Source organism: Calidris pugnax, unplaced genomic scaffold, assembly GCF_001431845.1.
Source record: "Calidris pugnax isolate Ruff unplaced genomic scaffold, ASM143184v1 scaffold31, whole genome shotgun sequence".
Classification (NCBI taxonomy): domain Eukaryota; kingdom Metazoa; phylum Chordata; class Aves; order Charadriiformes; family Scolopacidae; genus Calidris; species Calidris pugnax.
In genome coordinates this window covers 7,223,693-7,241,588 of record NW_015090786.1, presented here as the reverse complement: position 1 = coordinate 7,241,588, position 17,896 = coordinate 7,223,693, and the positions used below count along the sequence as shown (strand labels likewise).

Genomic DNA, 17,896 nt, shown 5'->3' with positions numbered 1-17,896 from the left:
TGTTGCCTCTGCAGACATAATTTCTGAACGCTATCTTAATATTTCTTTTTTTTAATAACTTTTTAGTAGAAAGGGTAACAATTATATCTTCCAGGGAGAAGTGTTATGTTGGGGTTAAAAAAAACAGTCATAAAGCCATACTGTTACAAAGAAAAAGGACACGTGTGTCACAAGAATGGCCATTCCATGAACTGCACTGAGCCAGCTTCAAGACTTAAAATCACGTGAGGATAAATCTTTTCCCAGACTAAGCCCATAACAAAAGATTGTGTGTCAGCAACATAATCTACAGAGGAAAAACTTGCTACAATTTTTTTTTAATCATAACTGAGATACATTTACTAAGCACTGCGTGATTCCCTCCTTACACAGGAGTAGCCTCTTAGATGCTTGTGCCCTCAAAATACGTGCTGAATTAGTTTCTTCCAGCTGGTGTGCTTATTCCGTAAATTTTCTAGTAAAGGGGGTTGTGAAGCTTTCTGAGTAGCCATCAAAAGCAGAGCGTTCACGGAGAAATTCTTGCTTTCTTACTAGCTCCTCTGTTGCAGCTTCAGGGGTCCAAATCTAGAAAATATAGATATTTGTAGTTAATCTTTATGCGACTCCTGCAACTGAAGCACTAAGAAGATACTTTTACCCAAACAGAGCCACGTTTTAGCACTCTTTTCCCATCCTGAGACATAGAAGAAAACTACTGTGTCCTCCCAGCGGAAGATACCACAATAATTTGTGCATATATAAGCAGGGCATTTTCTTGTTGTCACTTCCAATCTATAACTTGGTATGGGCTTAGATCAGGGATAATGTGGGAAAGAAGATCCAAAGCTAATTGTTTAAAAAGACTGACTCAGGCCCAAGATCCCCAGAGTGGGCAACAGTAATTAGCTGTAGAGGCACTGGCAGTGTAGCCTTATTCTTCCCTGAGACCACTGCAGAAACTAGCACAAAACAGGGTTAGAGAAATGGTAAACTTCAAACAAAACCTCTCAGTCAACAATGCTGTTCTTTTCCTCTGTAAGGAGAAAAAAAATTTTAAAAATTACTTCTCTCTCTGATCATCTTTTTCTGTTTCTCAGTTATTTGCAAATGAGTATCAACAAGTCCCTGATACAAAAACTGTATTTCCAGGACTAGAAGATCTTAAACGTCTCTTCCAACCTAGATGATTCTATGATTCTAAATATTTAGTGTACTGTGATCCATTTGGTGCAGTAACTGCCACAGATATAATTAATCGTGTGATAACTAATTGACAAGGCATGTTAGAAGTTGGTGGCAATCCTGTCTACAGGGACTGCTTTATGTGTAAGAATATAAAAATCCATACTATGAATGTAGTTGCATTTGTATTTTACTGTGGGTCTGCTTTAATCCTATTTTAAAACCTGAGAAGAGCGTGATTTCCATGATAATTTGTTTTATATAAATATGTGTATGTATATAGTACATACATATACATGAACTCTTTAGTTTACTGTTGTTTTGTGGCAATCTCTAGCCTGTGTCACATCATCCACAAGCTAGTCGAATTGTGAAGCCATTTCATCAGATGGTTCTGGTTTTTGATCCACAGCAAGGTCTACCTTTAAGGCGAAACTGCGCTCATGTTTTGTTACTGTACGTACTTTTCTGGGTTTGAATGTGATGTCCTCTTTCTTGGTAGCACCACTGGCTATCAGGGAGTTCAAGTAATTAACACTGTCCTTAATGGAATGTGTTGTCTTTTCAAGAATGGGTTTTTCTAAAACTGGCAGAGATACCTGCGAAGGCTGAAAGAGAAGTTAGCAGTTATACAAATGCATTGCTTTTGGAAACAAGGCACACATCCTGCACCACCTGGCACCTCTTTTGCTGTCTGTTTACTGTCTGTGTATTTTTCTTAATCTGTTCAGAATCTGTTTTTCTTCAAGCTGATAATTTTTTTATAACCAAAATTCATGAGGGAAACCTTCTAAAAGGTAGAGGGTGACCCTACTTCTTGGACACTAAAACACAAACCACTCTTTAAGACTTACAAGGCACTCACCTCGTACCACTGGTGATCCCATCCTGTGCTGGGTGATGAGCAAACGAGCACCTAAGGTTGTCATCCTTCTGCCTATGAATGTCCTATATTACCTCTGTCAAATTCAAAACATTTTTGAAAGGGGGAAACCAACGCTTCGCTGCTGGGACATATTTAGTACGCTGCTCAGGGCAGGAGTGCTCAAGGACACTTCCAGCAATGCAGATAAAATTGCATTTTCTCTCTAAATAGCATCCCAGCTCTGACTGGGAGTTCTGGAGAACCATTGGGAGACCTATCTCTAAATAGCGTCCCAACTCTGACTAAGAAGTACCACTGGTAAATCAGGAAGATCTGATCCACAGTAAGACAACCAGGATGTGGCCAGGGAGGCTGATGTCAGCTCAGGAACTAGGCAATGGTAAGGCACTCAAGGCTCCCGGGGCCGGTGCAGGAGAGGCATTCAGAAGTACAACAGCCAAACATCACTGTGGGATTTGAGAAATAGGACTTGGGTCAACAGTAGAAAGAGGAAGGATCCGAGACAAGATGGGAAATGAGAAGTCAGCAAGGCTGATATTGACCTCATTGAGGCAATCAGTAGAATGAAAAGACCTTTCTCCTGAGTTGAATGGCCTTGGTCTTATCCTATGAAGAAACAGGTGCTCCTTTTAGAAATTACGGTTAGTGGTTGTTCAGGAGTTACCACAACAGAGATGGATGATTGTAAACTTTAGGAGAAGAGGAGGTATTTTCCTGTGATATAGTGCATAATTCTTAAGTGTGACTGGGGAAGACATGAAGTTCATATAATTAACAAGTCAAAATTTCAACCAATGAACAAGTAGGAGCACTGGCTTCTGAGAATACTCACTTTAACAAAAACTGCCTGATTTACAACTTTAGAGAGATATGGATGGCAAATACATGAAAGAAAGAAGCATTCTACTAACTATTAAGAGATTGATCATTTGTTACCATTTCTCATACCTCTTTTTTCACGGCTTGTACCTCTACAGGCATTGGTGGAGAAGGTGACTTTGCCTTCACAACTTTTTCTTTCCCTGCTTCTTTTTTTTCTGGTACATCTGACAAATCTTCCAGTTTATTTTGGAGCAGATCAATTATTCTAGAATCTGCAAATGCTTTAGCAATATCAAGAGCATTCTTCCCTGCGTTTAAAAAAAAAAACAAATACCTGTATAAACCACGAAGATGAACCTTGGCACTTATTGTAACTGGATAATGACACTACAGTCAGCTGAATTTAATTACACCTCTATTTTATTAACCATTCAGTGCGTCAGCAGCATGCCTGATGTTGGCGTGAAGACTGGCAGTCTTCAGCATTGCTTGCAGAAAGGAGCCTTGAAACCAAATATTGCCAGAATTATTGGCGTGGTTGCTTTGCTCTTTGATATTTGCAGTTTAATATAATGGTCCTGCAGGTTGTAAATTTGATCTTTGAGGGCTGAGAGTGTTTAGCACTAGGAGATGGCTAGCATAGTACAAGGTTAGGAATAGAGGCTGAGTTATTGTAGGTATCTACATCTTCCAGTGCTCACTCTGTGGCTGGCAAGGAGTCAAGGGAAAGCCTTGTGGTTTAAATAGTGCTGAACACCCTCAATGCCTAAGAAAGGAAAAACTGTCCTGGATCTTATAAGATGAGACACTGTGGCTCTAAACTGCCATATGAGTTGGAACTTCACATCGTAATAGAAAGGGAGAATGTGCATCCCTTCTACAAGCAGGGTTTCACCTATAAGGCATTTTGGGAAGGCAAGACTCATTATATAGCAATATTGCTTCCTATGTTAGAGCAACGGCTTAAAATGTCACAAATGTTAACTGTTTACATTACTCCAAAAATAGAGGAAATAATACTGAATGAGGGATCTGCTGTGAGGAGGTAACACTTCAGTATCAGTTCAGATCTGGTTTTAAGTACATTTTCTCAGGGAGTAATACTTACATGCTAAGCAGCAAGAGATTTTTTTAACCAGTGCTGCCTGTGCATAAATACAAGTGATTTAAATGGGTGGCAGAGTGTACACTGGCCACAACTAAAATCTGATTTTCCATCCAATAATACTAATAACTAGCTAGGTTTTTTTTTCATTAAAGCCACTTATAACTCTATATATCCTGTGAGGAGAAATAGCCTCCTTAATCTTGTAATTGATCATGTTACTTTATTCTCTAGGTGCATAAAACCCAGGAAAGCTGACTACTTAGAATAGTGACTCCATACTGTAGAAAACAAAATTGAACCTAACTCTTACCTTCATCCCAATCTTGACAGTGTTGCAAGAACTTAGGTTTTTTTAATAAAACATGTATACACATAAGGAAACAGGCCTTGAGGGGAGAGATTAATATTTACCGTTGCTGTTTGTCAATTTGATGTCAGCGCCTGCATCAATTAAAAAATAGACTATGTCCAATCTGCAGATCTCAATGGCTCTCATCAGCGGGGTTGCGTTGCCTATTGCAGGTGCATCCACTGCTGCTCCAGCCTTCACTATCAGCTTAGCAATATCCAGGTGTCCGTTATAGCAAGCGTGATGGAGGGGAGTCCACATCAAATTGTCTGTTGTGTTTACATCAGCCCTACAAAAGAGTTAGAGGAGCTGTGGTGGATGGAGCTAGCTACTGGATACAGTAACGTCCACAGCTCCAAGCACAGCCAGTGTTAACTGCCCGCTGTAACAATGGCATATTCAATGTAAATAAATATTTTCATATTGCTACTGCTATTCTGAAACCATTTACTATCTGATACATGGCTTGTCATGGAATATTAATTAAAAGAGTGTGCCTGGGTGGTGCTCATATCCCCCTCTAAGCCAGCACAGGGTCCTCTACATGGAAGTTTTCACAGGCACAGAGAATAATGTGCATTCAAACAGCTTAGTCCTCTAAAACATTGCTGCTGATTGTGTTCCAGCTTCACTGAGAATAGCAAAAAGCAAGTTAAGGAATTAAAAAAAAGAATGCTTCTGGGCCAAGAAGAGGTGCTCTGAAACATATGGCAAAATTTCCTACTGTCCAATTTACAAATGAGTTAGAAAAGGCCTACCTCAGAAGATCTGAGGGTCTAAAACTTTTTCAGCCACTGTGTCCCTGGACCAGATAGGTCTCTGCTCCCAGGTTAAAATTGGCATGTTCTGAAGGATGCGAGGGCTAGTCTGAGGGAAACATTTGCAATGCCCTGCCTTTGGGTGAAGCTGAGGGGAAAAGCATTATCAGCCCTTTAGCAACTGGCTGCTGTGGGAGCTTTTGGGCTGAGGTCATCCAAAGGCAAGGCTTGGGGAACAAGAGACACTTGAGCCCCTTAATGGTGTTAAAAGGGAAGAAATATGGTTCCCCTGTATCTTTGAAGAAAGCACAGTCCATGATCCGCGCCCAGATCCGTGATCTCCCAGGTGTGCCACGAGTGGGTTCAGAAGGGGTCAAAACCTCATGAGGGGATTCTCCAGTTCCCCAGCAGCGTGAATCATTTCCCATTGTATTTAGGACAGCCTAGAGGTCCTGAACAAATTAGGGTCGCTGCTCCATTTACTCTAGAGCTGATGTCTTCCCAAAAGACGGGGAGGGAGAAGGAAGAAAAAATTAGGAAGGAAGCTGCTTCCAGGAATAGTTTCTTGCTTTTCAGGTCATCTGGTTAATATTTAACTCTAGATCAAAAGAACAGATTCATCTATTCATCTTTTCTTGTTTCAATTTTTAATCTTTCTCAGATTTCTACATTTGGTGAGATCTTATCACAGTAAATTTCCCCCATCTAGCAGTTTTACCAGCCGTTATGGTTTATTTGTATTCATTTCCTTTATCTTTCTCATTAAAATAAGCGGTTCCCGTTTTTCCACTTTCTCTCCCAACCCAACATTCATGGCTGTACTGATACTCTGCCCCGGAATCCTTTTTGCTAACTTCATTCTATCAGAAACAAACCCATTGAAGGGAACAGGGATGACACGGCACTGACTTAAACATTCTTCAGCGTGTTCTCCTGATTAAGCATTGAATTTGCCTTTAGCCAAAATTTAACTTACTTCTGAGTCTTTCTGGAACAAGATATAAAATAGATCCAACCAATTTATGTTTAAACCTCAGCATTTTCTATAGCTCTGGATAAATGTTCTACTTCCTATCAGATATGGGTTTGTGACACTGTACTAAAAAGGTTATATTGTCAGAAGAATTTGAACTCCTATGCTGAACTGAAAGTATCTGAAAGTCCATCCACACTGTTGAAAGACACAAAGCTAAACACTGTACTGATAGCTTTCCTCTCCATTTTCTGATTTCTATCAATTGAAAAATCTCGAAATTGGCACTATTTTTTTTAACTAAGTTATTATATTTCTAGGTCAGACTGTTAAATATGAGATATGTCTCTAGTGCTGTCTAGTAAGGGTTGACAAAAGCAGTGGAGATTAATTTGCTAGATTGATTTGCTTACTCTTGCACCCTTATCTTTGGAAGACTGGAATATACACATTTACACAACTTTCCATATGCTCCAGGAATGTCAGGGTGCGTAAAAGATCCATGTGCTGTTAAGTCTTTGCAGGAACTGCAGCAATGACTACAGCCACTTATCCCGAGAAATGAATGTTAAAATGAATTCTAGCTATAGCTAGAGAACAAAACTAATGTACCTTTGAAAGATGTTAATTTAAGCGTTTATGTGAATGACTGTAGGACTGTAGCAGTCCACCAGTCAAAAAGAAGAGATTATGCTACTACAGAAGTATGACTGAATCTTTCTTAAATGGCTTTCATTTTTAAGCTGTTGCTGAGATTTTTCACAAGTGTGTCTGTAGGCCACAAAATTGCTGAAGCACTTCTGAAGTGAGGAACAGACTAAATAACAGCACGGGCTTCTGGTGTAAATCCTGCTGCCTGAGGCTGCAGAGGGAAGGGATTATAAGGCTTTTCCCCTTAAAACATTTGCATGCAAAGGCCCTGGCATGTGAAACAGGGAAGTTCAGGATTGCCTTAATAATTGAGTTATAAGAGTACTTTGATAATTTCAGGCAAGTTGCTTTAGCCAGACTTCCCCAAAATCATCTGGTTTTGAGGATCCACAATTTGAGATGTAGGTATGAACTAACTGCAGTTCCGATAGGCTGGATTTGTAGGTACTCTGCATGTGACCAAAATGTCAACAGCCCAGACACCAAAAATTTCAGACCTAGGGAACTTCTTTGGTGTTTCTATTTCCCTGTTACTAAAATGTGGAAAAAATAGTAAACTAACCCTCCGTAACTCAGGACCTTATGGGACTAACTTTAATATTAAACGTTATGCGAATAGAAAACAAACCATAGTCTGCTGTATCCAAATGTTTAATGGAAATTTATACTTTTGAAAGCTCTTTCAAAATAGCAATTTAAAAAGAAATAAATCTCAGAAACGGTCTTACCCCTTTTCCAGAAGATACTGCACAACATCTATGTTCCCACTTGCACACGCAGTCATCAAAGGTGTTTTGTAATATTTATCGGTTATGTCTACTGGCACACCCTCCTCAAATGCTTTCTGTAGAGACAGAATGTCTCCTGCTTTCACAAGGTAATTAATATTCATGTACATCTTCCTTGGCTCATCTATATACCACACACGGTCATCGTGCACGGGATGGGCAGATGGGTGGTCTCGGTTCAAATGGCAGCTGTCAGCAACATCCTGAACAGCCTCAATCATGTACATGGGCAAACCATCTTCCCTAAGTGGACACTCACTTTTCGGAATAACACAAATGGGCACAGGGATGGCAATGGCTTTTTTGCCTCTTCGTTTCTTCCCTTTATTCGCCTTCTTCCCTTTGGGTCCAAAGGACGTTATAAGGCAGCTTTTCTGCAAGTATTTAGAGCCTTTAAGAAATTCTTCTATGTTGATTCCTTCAGACTGAGATCCTTCATGTATTTCAGCAATAGTTTGTATTTGTTCAGTGTTCACGAAGGCACACTGCTTCTGAAGAACTGATATAAAATCATCTTTAGCGACAGTCCCATCTCCTTGGTTGACAGCCTCAAATGCCTTGCGGAGGGCAACCTGGTGCTCTAAGGACCAGTCGTAGAGCTTCAGTGCCCAGAGGGGGTTGTCCTCCTTAGCATCAGGCTTGGACTGTTTTTTAAATGTGTTTTCAACTTTCCGCAATTCTGCTGCTGCTGCTTTAAAACCACCTTCCTTGGCAATGGCTCTTGGGGTCTTTGTTAACAAGTTTGTCCATGTAGGATCACAGCCTAAACACATGGGCACAATTTCACTGATAATGCATGGAATTCCTCATTTTGTCATGTAAGAGACTTGTAATATGCGTGCAACTAATTGTCATAGGTCTGCAATTTTATACTGTCTTAACTATGAATAGTGATAGTAGATGGAACCACAGCACTGGTCTCAGACTGGAAGGTTAACCACGTGTCTGTATTTGTTTCCCAAAGGAAGATTCATTGGGCAACCCATGCTCTACTTACCTGTCCCCTCATGAATATGTATAGAAAGGCAGAAGTTTAGTGAAAATTTTACGTTTTTACTTAAAGTGGTGAGCAACATTAAGAAGAAACAAACTTAAGATTACAATGTCACTCACTGTTCTACATGTCAACCTTGCAATTTGGCAATGAACCAGTAGTTAAATGTTTATTTCAATCACAAGAACAGAATATACGATTTTGTATGATGCTCTTGAATCAAATCTTGAAGTGATGTAATTACCTGATTAAGTTAGAAAATTATCATAGCTTCTTTGAACTGTTTCAATGCCCACAGGCGCCAAGTTTTTTCCATGACTACGCTGAGGTATTTTTTTAAATGATCAGCAAATCAAAAATTAATTTTCTATTGGAAGCTTCAATACAATACTTCTCAAACCAACTAAAACCATAACCACTTAATACAGTTCAGTTCTAAATTATACAAACTCGTGATGTTTCTGCTGCTTTCTTTAAGGAATGTTTTATCTTAGCCAGGTTAGTAGAAATAAGTCATAATAGCCTATGTTGGGCACTTATTAATGAGAATTACATATGCCACATGATACCTCAGAGAGTCCAATCTTTCAAAGTAAATCTCTCCTTTATCGCAGAAAAAGAATATACATGATAATTGCAGAGTAACTTATTTTTAATTTACCTCTTTGTCCTATAAACTTGCAGCAACTTGCAAATCCTCCCTCTGCAGCATAATGAAGTGGTGTGTTACCATTCATAGCAATCAGGCCCAAATCTCCATTATAAGCTGAAATAATCCTCAAAATCTAGAAAAATAAAGACAGTACCACCAAAAATCTTGTCAGTTTCTTAAGATGGAGAAATGGGAGAATGACTTACAAATAAATGCAGTATCATATATTCCCAGTTTATATACTGAACTTCTCTCTCATGCCCTGCTGATCAATGTGCACATAACGTGCAAGTTTTCTACAGTTCTGTGCTTACTTAGCTGAGGAAATAGAGCCTTGCTCAATTCTAGACATCAGGGACAATATTCACACCTGCCAGCATTCTTCAGGCCAGTGTCTTAAAGTAACGCTCGTGTTGCATGCACAGTCAAAACTGCATAGCTTTATATACTTTGAAGATGATACAGGGAATAAGAAGAAAGTACCCACCTGCAGCTGTTTGCATCTGCCCTTCTTATGATGGTAATGTTTCATCCAAGTTACACTGCTGTGATATGCTACATGGTGAGAGAAACAAGCTCTCCAGTGGAGCCAGTCACACCAGACAGGCACACTAGCACACATGCTCAGGGGTACCTTGCCAAAAAAGGCTCTGCAATTAAGTAAGAAAATTCTTCTTTCTTCTATCACTGCTGGATTCCCTTTGATGCTTAAAAAGGAGCTGCTTTTGATTGCTGATTATTATGCTTTGATCAGCTGAGATACTGGGCTCAAAGGAAAAAGAACAAACAAAACCACACAAAAAAGACCCCAAAACGCACCAAAAAAATCCAATGTAAAACCACCCCAGGTTTGGCTTTGCAGCGATGCTTTAGCACCACAAATGAAGATACCTCAAAAAAGCCTCCTTTGGCTGCGAAATGTGCAGCGCTGTGTCTTTCGTTGTCGAACAGGTTAACATCTGCCCCTCTCTCCAGCAGACCACGCACCAGCTCAAGAACGCCTTCTCTTGCGGCTTCCATTAAGACTGTGCGACCTGTAGCCTGCAACGTCAAAAGAAAACAATTCAGAATTTGTTTCATGTGCTACTTCAGATTGGAACAATATGATCTGATTGTTGTAAGGTGGTATGAAACTGAAGGTCTCCTTTTATAAGTATTACCAAAAAAAGGAGACAAGTCTAATAGTTTCAAAGACATTTGCAGGTAAACTTTAAGAATCTAGTCATAATGCTGCTAAAATATGTGTGGTCAAATCCCAGCAACTAAAATACTTTAGTAACTTGAGTCCCTCAAATAGTGCCCATGAAAGTCAATTCCTTAGTTAAGGAGTTTTTTAGTCTGTGTGCACACTTTCACGCACATTTACAAAATTTAACACAAAATACCACCTCTATCATGAAAGAGCATAGGGAGCTATGGCTGGAAGAGTGTAACGGGGAAGGCAGAGCAACTGGGGAATTCTACTTCTGTCTGAGAGGAAAAGTTCACATTCTAATACGTTCAGGCTGTCTATTTTTTTAGATAAATGTTTGTGAATTTTGTGTTTAGCAGTACCTATTTTCTTTATAATGGCTGACTTTGGTAGATCAGGTGACCTTCTCAAGAACAGAGCACATCTTGGATCAGGGATTGCCTGCTATTAACATGTCGGCCCACAAAAATACAATATCTGAGAGCAGTGAACCATGGATACGTTCCACTGAACCATACATTCTTCCCCAATATCTGCTTTTCTCTGGGCCTAGCAAACCATTCCCATTATGTGACTGGGTATTGTATTACCAAAAAAAGGCAGGTTTCTCATATTGCAGGTACACTGAGTGCATGAGGTGAACATGTGCATGAGAGGATCAGATAAGGATGTCCAAACGTTGGTTTTGCTATAGGTACAAGCTAGGAAGGATATTGCAAAACTAGGACCAAAGCAAAAGCCATAGATAGCTTTACGGGAAGGCTTGAACTTCTTGACTTGATCAACAGCACAGAGCTTCAGTCCTTCACATCTTTGTTAAACTACAGAAGTAAAAAAATAAATGACTAAGACATACAAAAGAGATAAAAGAGTTTCGTATGCCTCATCCCTGCCTTGATTTCCCATCATGTTTTTCATGCTGGACTCACCTTCTAGTGAATGTTATTTCAACTCTGAAAATGTTAGGGCACATGGAGGCAAAGTACAAATCAGTACTGCTCTGCTGAAGTACAGTGAACTGCAATTTCTAAGAGTTGGCCCAGTTACCTTTTGGTTTTGTAAAATATTTGTACTTTAATCTACAAAAATCTAAACCAGGATGCGTGGTTCAAGCAGAAGACTTAAATCCCTGCTCCTGCAGAAAAGGGAGATACAGACGAAGGGCATAAGCATGGCCACAGAGTTAAGCGTTTGTTAAGCTCTATTATTTTAATGAGAGGATTTAAGGTCATATACTCTAGTCATCTGGTAACTATTCTATCTCCTGTATATATGTTCTTAGTTATAGAAATATTCATACTGGGTTTCTTGCATTGGGATTTGCTCCTCTTTCCAAGAAATTCAGACATATTTCTTTAATATCATGAGCTTGCTCACAGGCTTGTAGAAATACAGGCTTCCCATCGGCAGTACAGTTGTTAACATCTGCACCATAATCCAAGGCAATTTGTGTGCAGTTGTAGTGCCGCCTTGTAGGTAAAATACAGTAAAACAAAATTCCTGCAAAGAAAAACAGCAGGGATTCAGGTGCAATACTGAATGGTGAGACAGGGTACTGGGGCTGTAAGTTTCACAGCTGAATGGACAAACTCCTTCAATAGGGACCTATCAACTTCCTTTATGCAAAAAAGACTTCTAGTTTAGGGCCTTTGAACTTGGGGAGTAAACTGGAATTTAATGTGACAGGTCATGGGAGGAACACAGTTCTCAATTGCAAGTCATCTTTCAGCTATATACTTGAGGGACCTACAATTTAAAGGCCTCGACTGTTCAGGGAGAAGTATTTTCATTTTCATCAAAGTTCTTAAGGCCAATAGCTTCTGTTGAGCTGTAAGGACCACACTCAACCACAGTTCCTCTCTACAGGTTGGATACAACATATGTAGCAAGTGTGGAACACATCAAGGGGTCATTTTATGGTATTTCTGGTCTGATAAGCTTCCCTTCTACTTACCTTTCCTTTCGTTATCCACAGCAGTCATGTCTGCTTCAGCTTTTGCTAATAAATCCAAAACCACCTCATAGCCTAGCTCAGCTGCCCTCATTGCTGGAGTACGTCCCATGTTGTCCTGGACATCTGGATGAGCTCCCTGTTCCAGCAAGAAGCTGCACATGTCAGTATCATTTTTAATGCAGGCCAAATGAAGGGCACTATGTCCTTCCATAGGCTCTGTGAAATTAATGAGATTTGGGAATCCCTTCTGGACCAGCTTTTCTATTTGCTTCTTGTCTTTCTGGTGAACACACTGAAGAAGCTTGTAGATCTGTAATTTTCTAAGTCTGTTATCTACTGGTAGCATCCTGGAATAAGAAAAAATGTCTTCTTTCAAGGAAGTAATGCCTGCATGGAGAAAGAAGAAAACATGCAAACACAGAGATGCGATTATAATTCTACGCCAGTAAGAACTAGAATCAAATTATGTTCAAGGTATGAAAATATCCACTTTAACTTGACAGAGCACTGAGCTTTGAATGAATTTATCTCATTTAGTATATATACCATATAGAGAGACTATATAAACATGTGTAGCACCTTGGAAAATTGTTATTTTTAGTCTTCAAACTGTTCTAAAGAAATCTCATTCAAGGTGAAAATTAAGATAAGAAACTATGAGGTAACTGCCTTCCATTCAAGGAACTGTTGTAATGTACAATTACTTGGAAGCCTAAAGGGAGGCTGATCATCTGTCATTTTAGTACTTCAAAGGGGAAAAAAAAATCACAAGTCATGGTGTTCTCTGCACTTGCTGAAACATAAAATTGGTACTAGCATCACCTCATCAATATCTGAGCACTGCCTTTTTTTTTTTGGTAGCCGATGCATGAACTTTCTGCTGGGCTATGTGCATAAAACAGGAAATTCCATTTCTCTGCAGCAAAATCCTTGGGGAAAAAAAGGCACATACAGTGGGGTACTGGCATGGAATAAGGTTCCCCCAGGCTGATGCAACACGTGATTCTCAAGAAGAGTGTGATGCAGGAAACCAGCTTTGCATTTGCCTCAGTTCTGACTTCTTTTTAAAGGCTTTGTAGCCTCTTTTAGCTAGTCTCAGCATTTGTGGCTGAAGGGCCAAGCAAGGGGCAGACATTATAAGGACCATTTCTGAAACTTGCTTAAGTGGATGGGAAGCTTCCTATCAGTGTCAGCAAGCCTTGGGTTAGCCTGTCCTCCAAAAAAAACAACAGTGGGCTTACAGGACACACAACAAAAAATGTAGAGGAACATTTTCTGGAATATAAGGAATATTCCTGTTAGGGAATATTTGGGGTTTGGGGTGGGAAGGGTGGCTATTAGCAATACAGCCTGTAAATGGGACCACTCAGCAACCTGCCTGGCTGTGGCTGCGTGCTTTGTGGCTCTCCAAGGAAAGGGGAATTTTTAGAGAGAGATCCAGAAGGATGCACAATTCCAACAGACTTTTTGAGACAACACCTCCTATTCTGGAAAGGAAGCCTGAGAGAAAACGGCAGGAAAAGCAGAAAAAAAATACGAATGAATCATGTTGGGAATGGATACACAGCAGTACCACAGGTAGAACATGCCGATTGCTGTTTCTGTAACTACTGTCTTTCATGTCTTTTGAAGTTCTGTGGCCAGCCTGGTTTTGGAGCAACAGAGACAGGGGTCAAGTTTACTGTTGAACTGTCCCTCTTGTGTCTTCCCCCACTACACAAGCTCCGTGACGCTCTTCCTATGCATCTGGCCACGCTGTCTAAAGACACCTGCAGCCCCGAGTCAGGCGCTATGTGCAGAACTGATCACTCCTCCTCTGTAACAGTTAACATAACAGAGGTGTTTCAGGAGAAAAGTAAGGAAAAGATAAGGAGGGGCCATACAACACCTGGAGCCACTTAAAGCTGCCCTTTCAGGTGTATAGAGCATTGCAAAAACACTGTAAAATGCTCATGTTTTGCTAGAAAAACTGTTGTTGTAGGAGTTTTGATCGGCTCTATTTTTTTGTGTGTGTTTTATTTGAATTATTATCAGAATCTGCTCACTTGCATAAGTGTTTAAGTGGGCACTAAAATGCAAATACTTTCTCTTTGCAATGTAGTCTGGTCAGAATACGTCAGCTGCTCCCACAGTTTGAGGCCTTCCTCGCATTTGAAAATGATGTTGCTTAAATACTAAATTCTCTTCTGTGTAGGTCTTACACAGCCCTCATTCTGATTATATAGAAGGTTTATTCTTACATTGCACGATTAAATCACCAAGTAGCAATAATTTAAATCTGTAACCTGTGGCTTCTTTATTCTCATCTTTATCATGTTGTGCTTCTTGTGGTATATTGTCCTGTGAAAGGGAATAAATGCAGATATTTTTTTTCCTGACAGGGATTACAAGTATAGCAGCACTCTACTCCTAAAGTAGAGTTGAGAAATAAGGCTACTTCTGGGTAATGCCCTTGTAGAAGTGAAACCTGAGTCCCCTGTGGAGCCTAGCTTTTAGAGCCTGAAACTTTAGGAAGTAATTTCTGAGCAAATCCTAAGTACAGGAAGTTTTTCCTGGCTTTTGAGCACAGGGAAAGAAGCGGTGTAAACTCTGCAGGGGCTGTGGCAAGGAGCAGCAAGAAGATACTGCAGGGAAGGTTATTACAGTACTTAAACCACTGAAATTCTGTAAGAAAAATGTTTTTAAAGATACTTAGATGGAGCCAACAAACTTAAATGTTCTCTCAAACTCTTGTCCCATTTCCCATCACCTTGCAGCAGTAAGGAACTTGGGTTCACTTCCAAAAATGGGATCCTTTCTTCCCACTGTTATTCATTATTTGCACCTGGATTTTGCACATCAGTATTTCAGGAACTCATTTAGAACCAAAACTCGCCGAACACAACACTCGGTCTCATAAGCATCCAGAATAAGCATGTCCCAGAATGCCATTTTTTTCCAGTGGGTGAGATGACACACTTGCAAAACAAGTCTCAAACTAAAGTGAACTAAGTACATGATTAGGTATTAATTGATCCCTATAACCTTTGCTCCATTCAGGACACGAGACTGACAGCACACCTTACACTTACTGCACTTTCCTTTTTGCTCACAGTGTAATGTATTACACTCCTTTACAATCTTAGCCCCAATTCAGCCTGATCAGTTTTTCCTGGTACTTTTGGGATGCTTATCATAGTATTCTTTTCATACTTCACAACCGTAAGAAAATTATTTCTGTAAACAAAAGCGAAATTATTTTCATCACAATGTTGAAGTATGCTACTGCAGTTCAACCACCAGTGAGATCCTGCCCAGTTTAAGTCTGCGCTTCAAAGCATTAAGAACCAACAATTTACATGACAACAACTGTAACACTTAAACTGTGACAGTTAATATTTCTTTACATAATTTCTTGAAAGTGACTGGACCAAGTTTTATTAGAAGTTTCTACAGTAACAGAATCAAAGTAAGACAGGTGGGATAGAAAACTCTATCCAGAGTCAGGTAAAGTTACAAGCAAGCGAAACAGGCTTCTATAATGAAAATATAACCACAGCATCTTGCAAATTTTCATTAAGTAAATGCTACCAACCATACCTACTTCATACAGTTTTTATCATTTAACCTGTAACAGATGTTTTAATGGAAAATGAGGGATTGTTAACATGGCTTTGAGACAGCCACGCTCTGGGGAGGGCTTCATGAAGCTATAATCATAAATCCCCAAGTCTGTAACATCTACTTAGCAACAATTTAATCTGTTGACAAACATCAACAGAATCGCTACCTTCAGTCTGCCAGCTTGTATCATTGAGAGCATGAACTCATTTCAGATTCAGATTAATCCTTTTCCTGGTACACCTAGTATTAAGAAAATAATTTTAATCAGATTCTTGTTTTCTCACAAAGCTTTCCAAGCTGTGATCCAGGTACACTGATAGAGAGGGAAGGTCTGATGGCCAGCAATCTCACTCGCTGACTCTGTGTGGAAGGCTGGTGCCTGAATGCTACAGGAAGCACTTGTGACTCCTTTTTGAAAGTTTTCAACGTTTTTCAGTTTCAACATTTCAAGTTGAAAACATCCCTTTAATTAACACTATTCACAAACCAGTAAACAAAATTTTCATGTGTTTTATCTTTAGTGAGAGAAAATAGCTTGGCACTTTCTAAATTTAATCCATTTGCCTGCTGGCCATAGAGATAAGCATGAGCCCCATATGCTGGTATAAAAGATACCAATATGGTAACACTGCCACACTGTATTTACAGCTTTATACAAATAATTGCATTGACTTTTTGGCTGTGACTAATGTTTAGTAGGAGCGATCCAGCAAAATCCCCCTTTAACTGAATTCCGGTATAATGAACAGCCTATAATGCTGGGTTTTCTCTTGAAGCCCTTCTTGGGGTTAACCCCCAAGAAATGCTTTGCCTTGGGCTGAGGCACAGCTTAGTGCTGAGTGACGGTTGCCTCCACTCTGAGCTGAGCAGGTTTTAATCCCGTGTTGAGATCTCAGCCCCAATACTGGGACACTAGTCCCAGTCCTGAGCTGTGGTACAGATGGTGCTGGCTGGAGTTGATCAAAAAATGCGCATTCTTTTATCTGCAGTTTGCCTTGTGAATTCCAGTTGCTTTATTGTCGACCCAAACTGGAATGTAATAGAGGCCCGGTGGCCAGGTGTTGTTGCCTGGTGGGGTCAGGCAGCACCTGGCAATCAGGTGAATGACCGAGGCCAGCTGGGGAGATGGGCTGCGAGGAGGTGGCTCCTGGGCAAGAAGGGGATCTTGGGCTCCCTGCAGGCCCCGGGACTGCTGGGGTGTTGGTGACAAGGTGCTGCTGGGCCCATAAGCAAGGAACCAGGGGTGCACCCTCTCCCTCAGCACCCGAGGTAAGGGATAAAGCTGCTGTTAGCTGGTTTTCCTTGGGCTGCACCTCAGAGGGACAGGTAGCCTGTAGAGGAGACCGGCTTTAATGGGAGAGGAGCTGCTGGAAAGGGAGCACGTTGCAGATGTGGCGCTGACCCATGCTGTACTGAAATGGTGAGGGCTCATGAGGCGATGCAGAAAGGCAAACTGAGGTAACTTCCAGCCCCCCCAGCTCCCAGAGAGGTGCCGGCTGTAAGGGGGGGGATACCGATGTCAAGTGTGGAGGATTTTGTTGATAAATCTGAAGCACCGCAGGTGTGTGGCACTGCTCCACCTTCCATGCGGTGCCCCACGCTGGCACCCCTCGCCCTGCCAAGCAGGGAGCCGGGATTCACCTTCCCCAACCCCTCAGCAGCAGATGGGGAGGCGGCCTCCCCCCCTTCACCGGCCACTCACCTGAAGAACCACCACCGGCCCCCCGAGAGCCCGGCGGCAGCGGCCGGGCCCTCAGCGCCGCCTCGCCTCTCCCCGCCGTCCTAGGCCGCGCCCGCCGTCTCCTTGGCAACGGGGCGCTCGCGCTGGCAACGGGCGGGAGGGGCGCGAGGCGGCCGTTACTCAGCGACGGCCGTTACTCGGCGACGGCCTTCCCTCCCCCCGGGGAAAGCGGGGCCGGGCGAGTGCCTTTCACCGCGAAATTTAACGGGAATCACGGGCCGCACAAACCGAGGGGCAAGGTCTCTGTGTAACCCATGTTCCCAG

General features: G+C 41.2%; 1 protein-coding gene across 2 annotated transcripts; it reads right to left on the bottom strand.

Moving 5' to 3' along the window:
• Positions 1-301: 301 nt before the first annotated feature.
• ANKEF1 (ankyrin repeat and EF-hand domain containing 1) lies at positions 302-17,654 on the bottom strand. Of its 2 annotated transcripts, XM_014966344.1 has the most exons (10): positions 17,594-17,654; positions 12,289-12,675; positions 11,635-11,834; positions 10,034-10,183; positions 9,152-9,275; positions 7,437-8,259; positions 4,389-4,615; positions 2,996-3,177; positions 1,626-1,769; positions 302-564 (listed from the first exon to the last, which is right to left on the bottom strand). In XM_014966344.1, the coding sequence occupies exons 2-10, from the start codon at positions 12,632-12,634 to the stop codon at positions 439-441; spliced, it is 2,322 nt and encodes a 773-aa protein (XP_014821830.1). In that variant the 5' UTR covers positions 12,635-12,675; positions 17,594-17,654; the 3' UTR covers positions 302-438. The 2 variants fall into 2 exon arrangements, with proteins under 2 accessions (XP_014821830.1, XP_014821831.1); XM_014966345.1 differs by lacking the exons at positions 11,635-11,834; positions 17,594-17,654 and having other exon boundaries at positions 12,289-12,426.
• Positions 17,655-17,896: the final 242 nt, after the last annotated feature.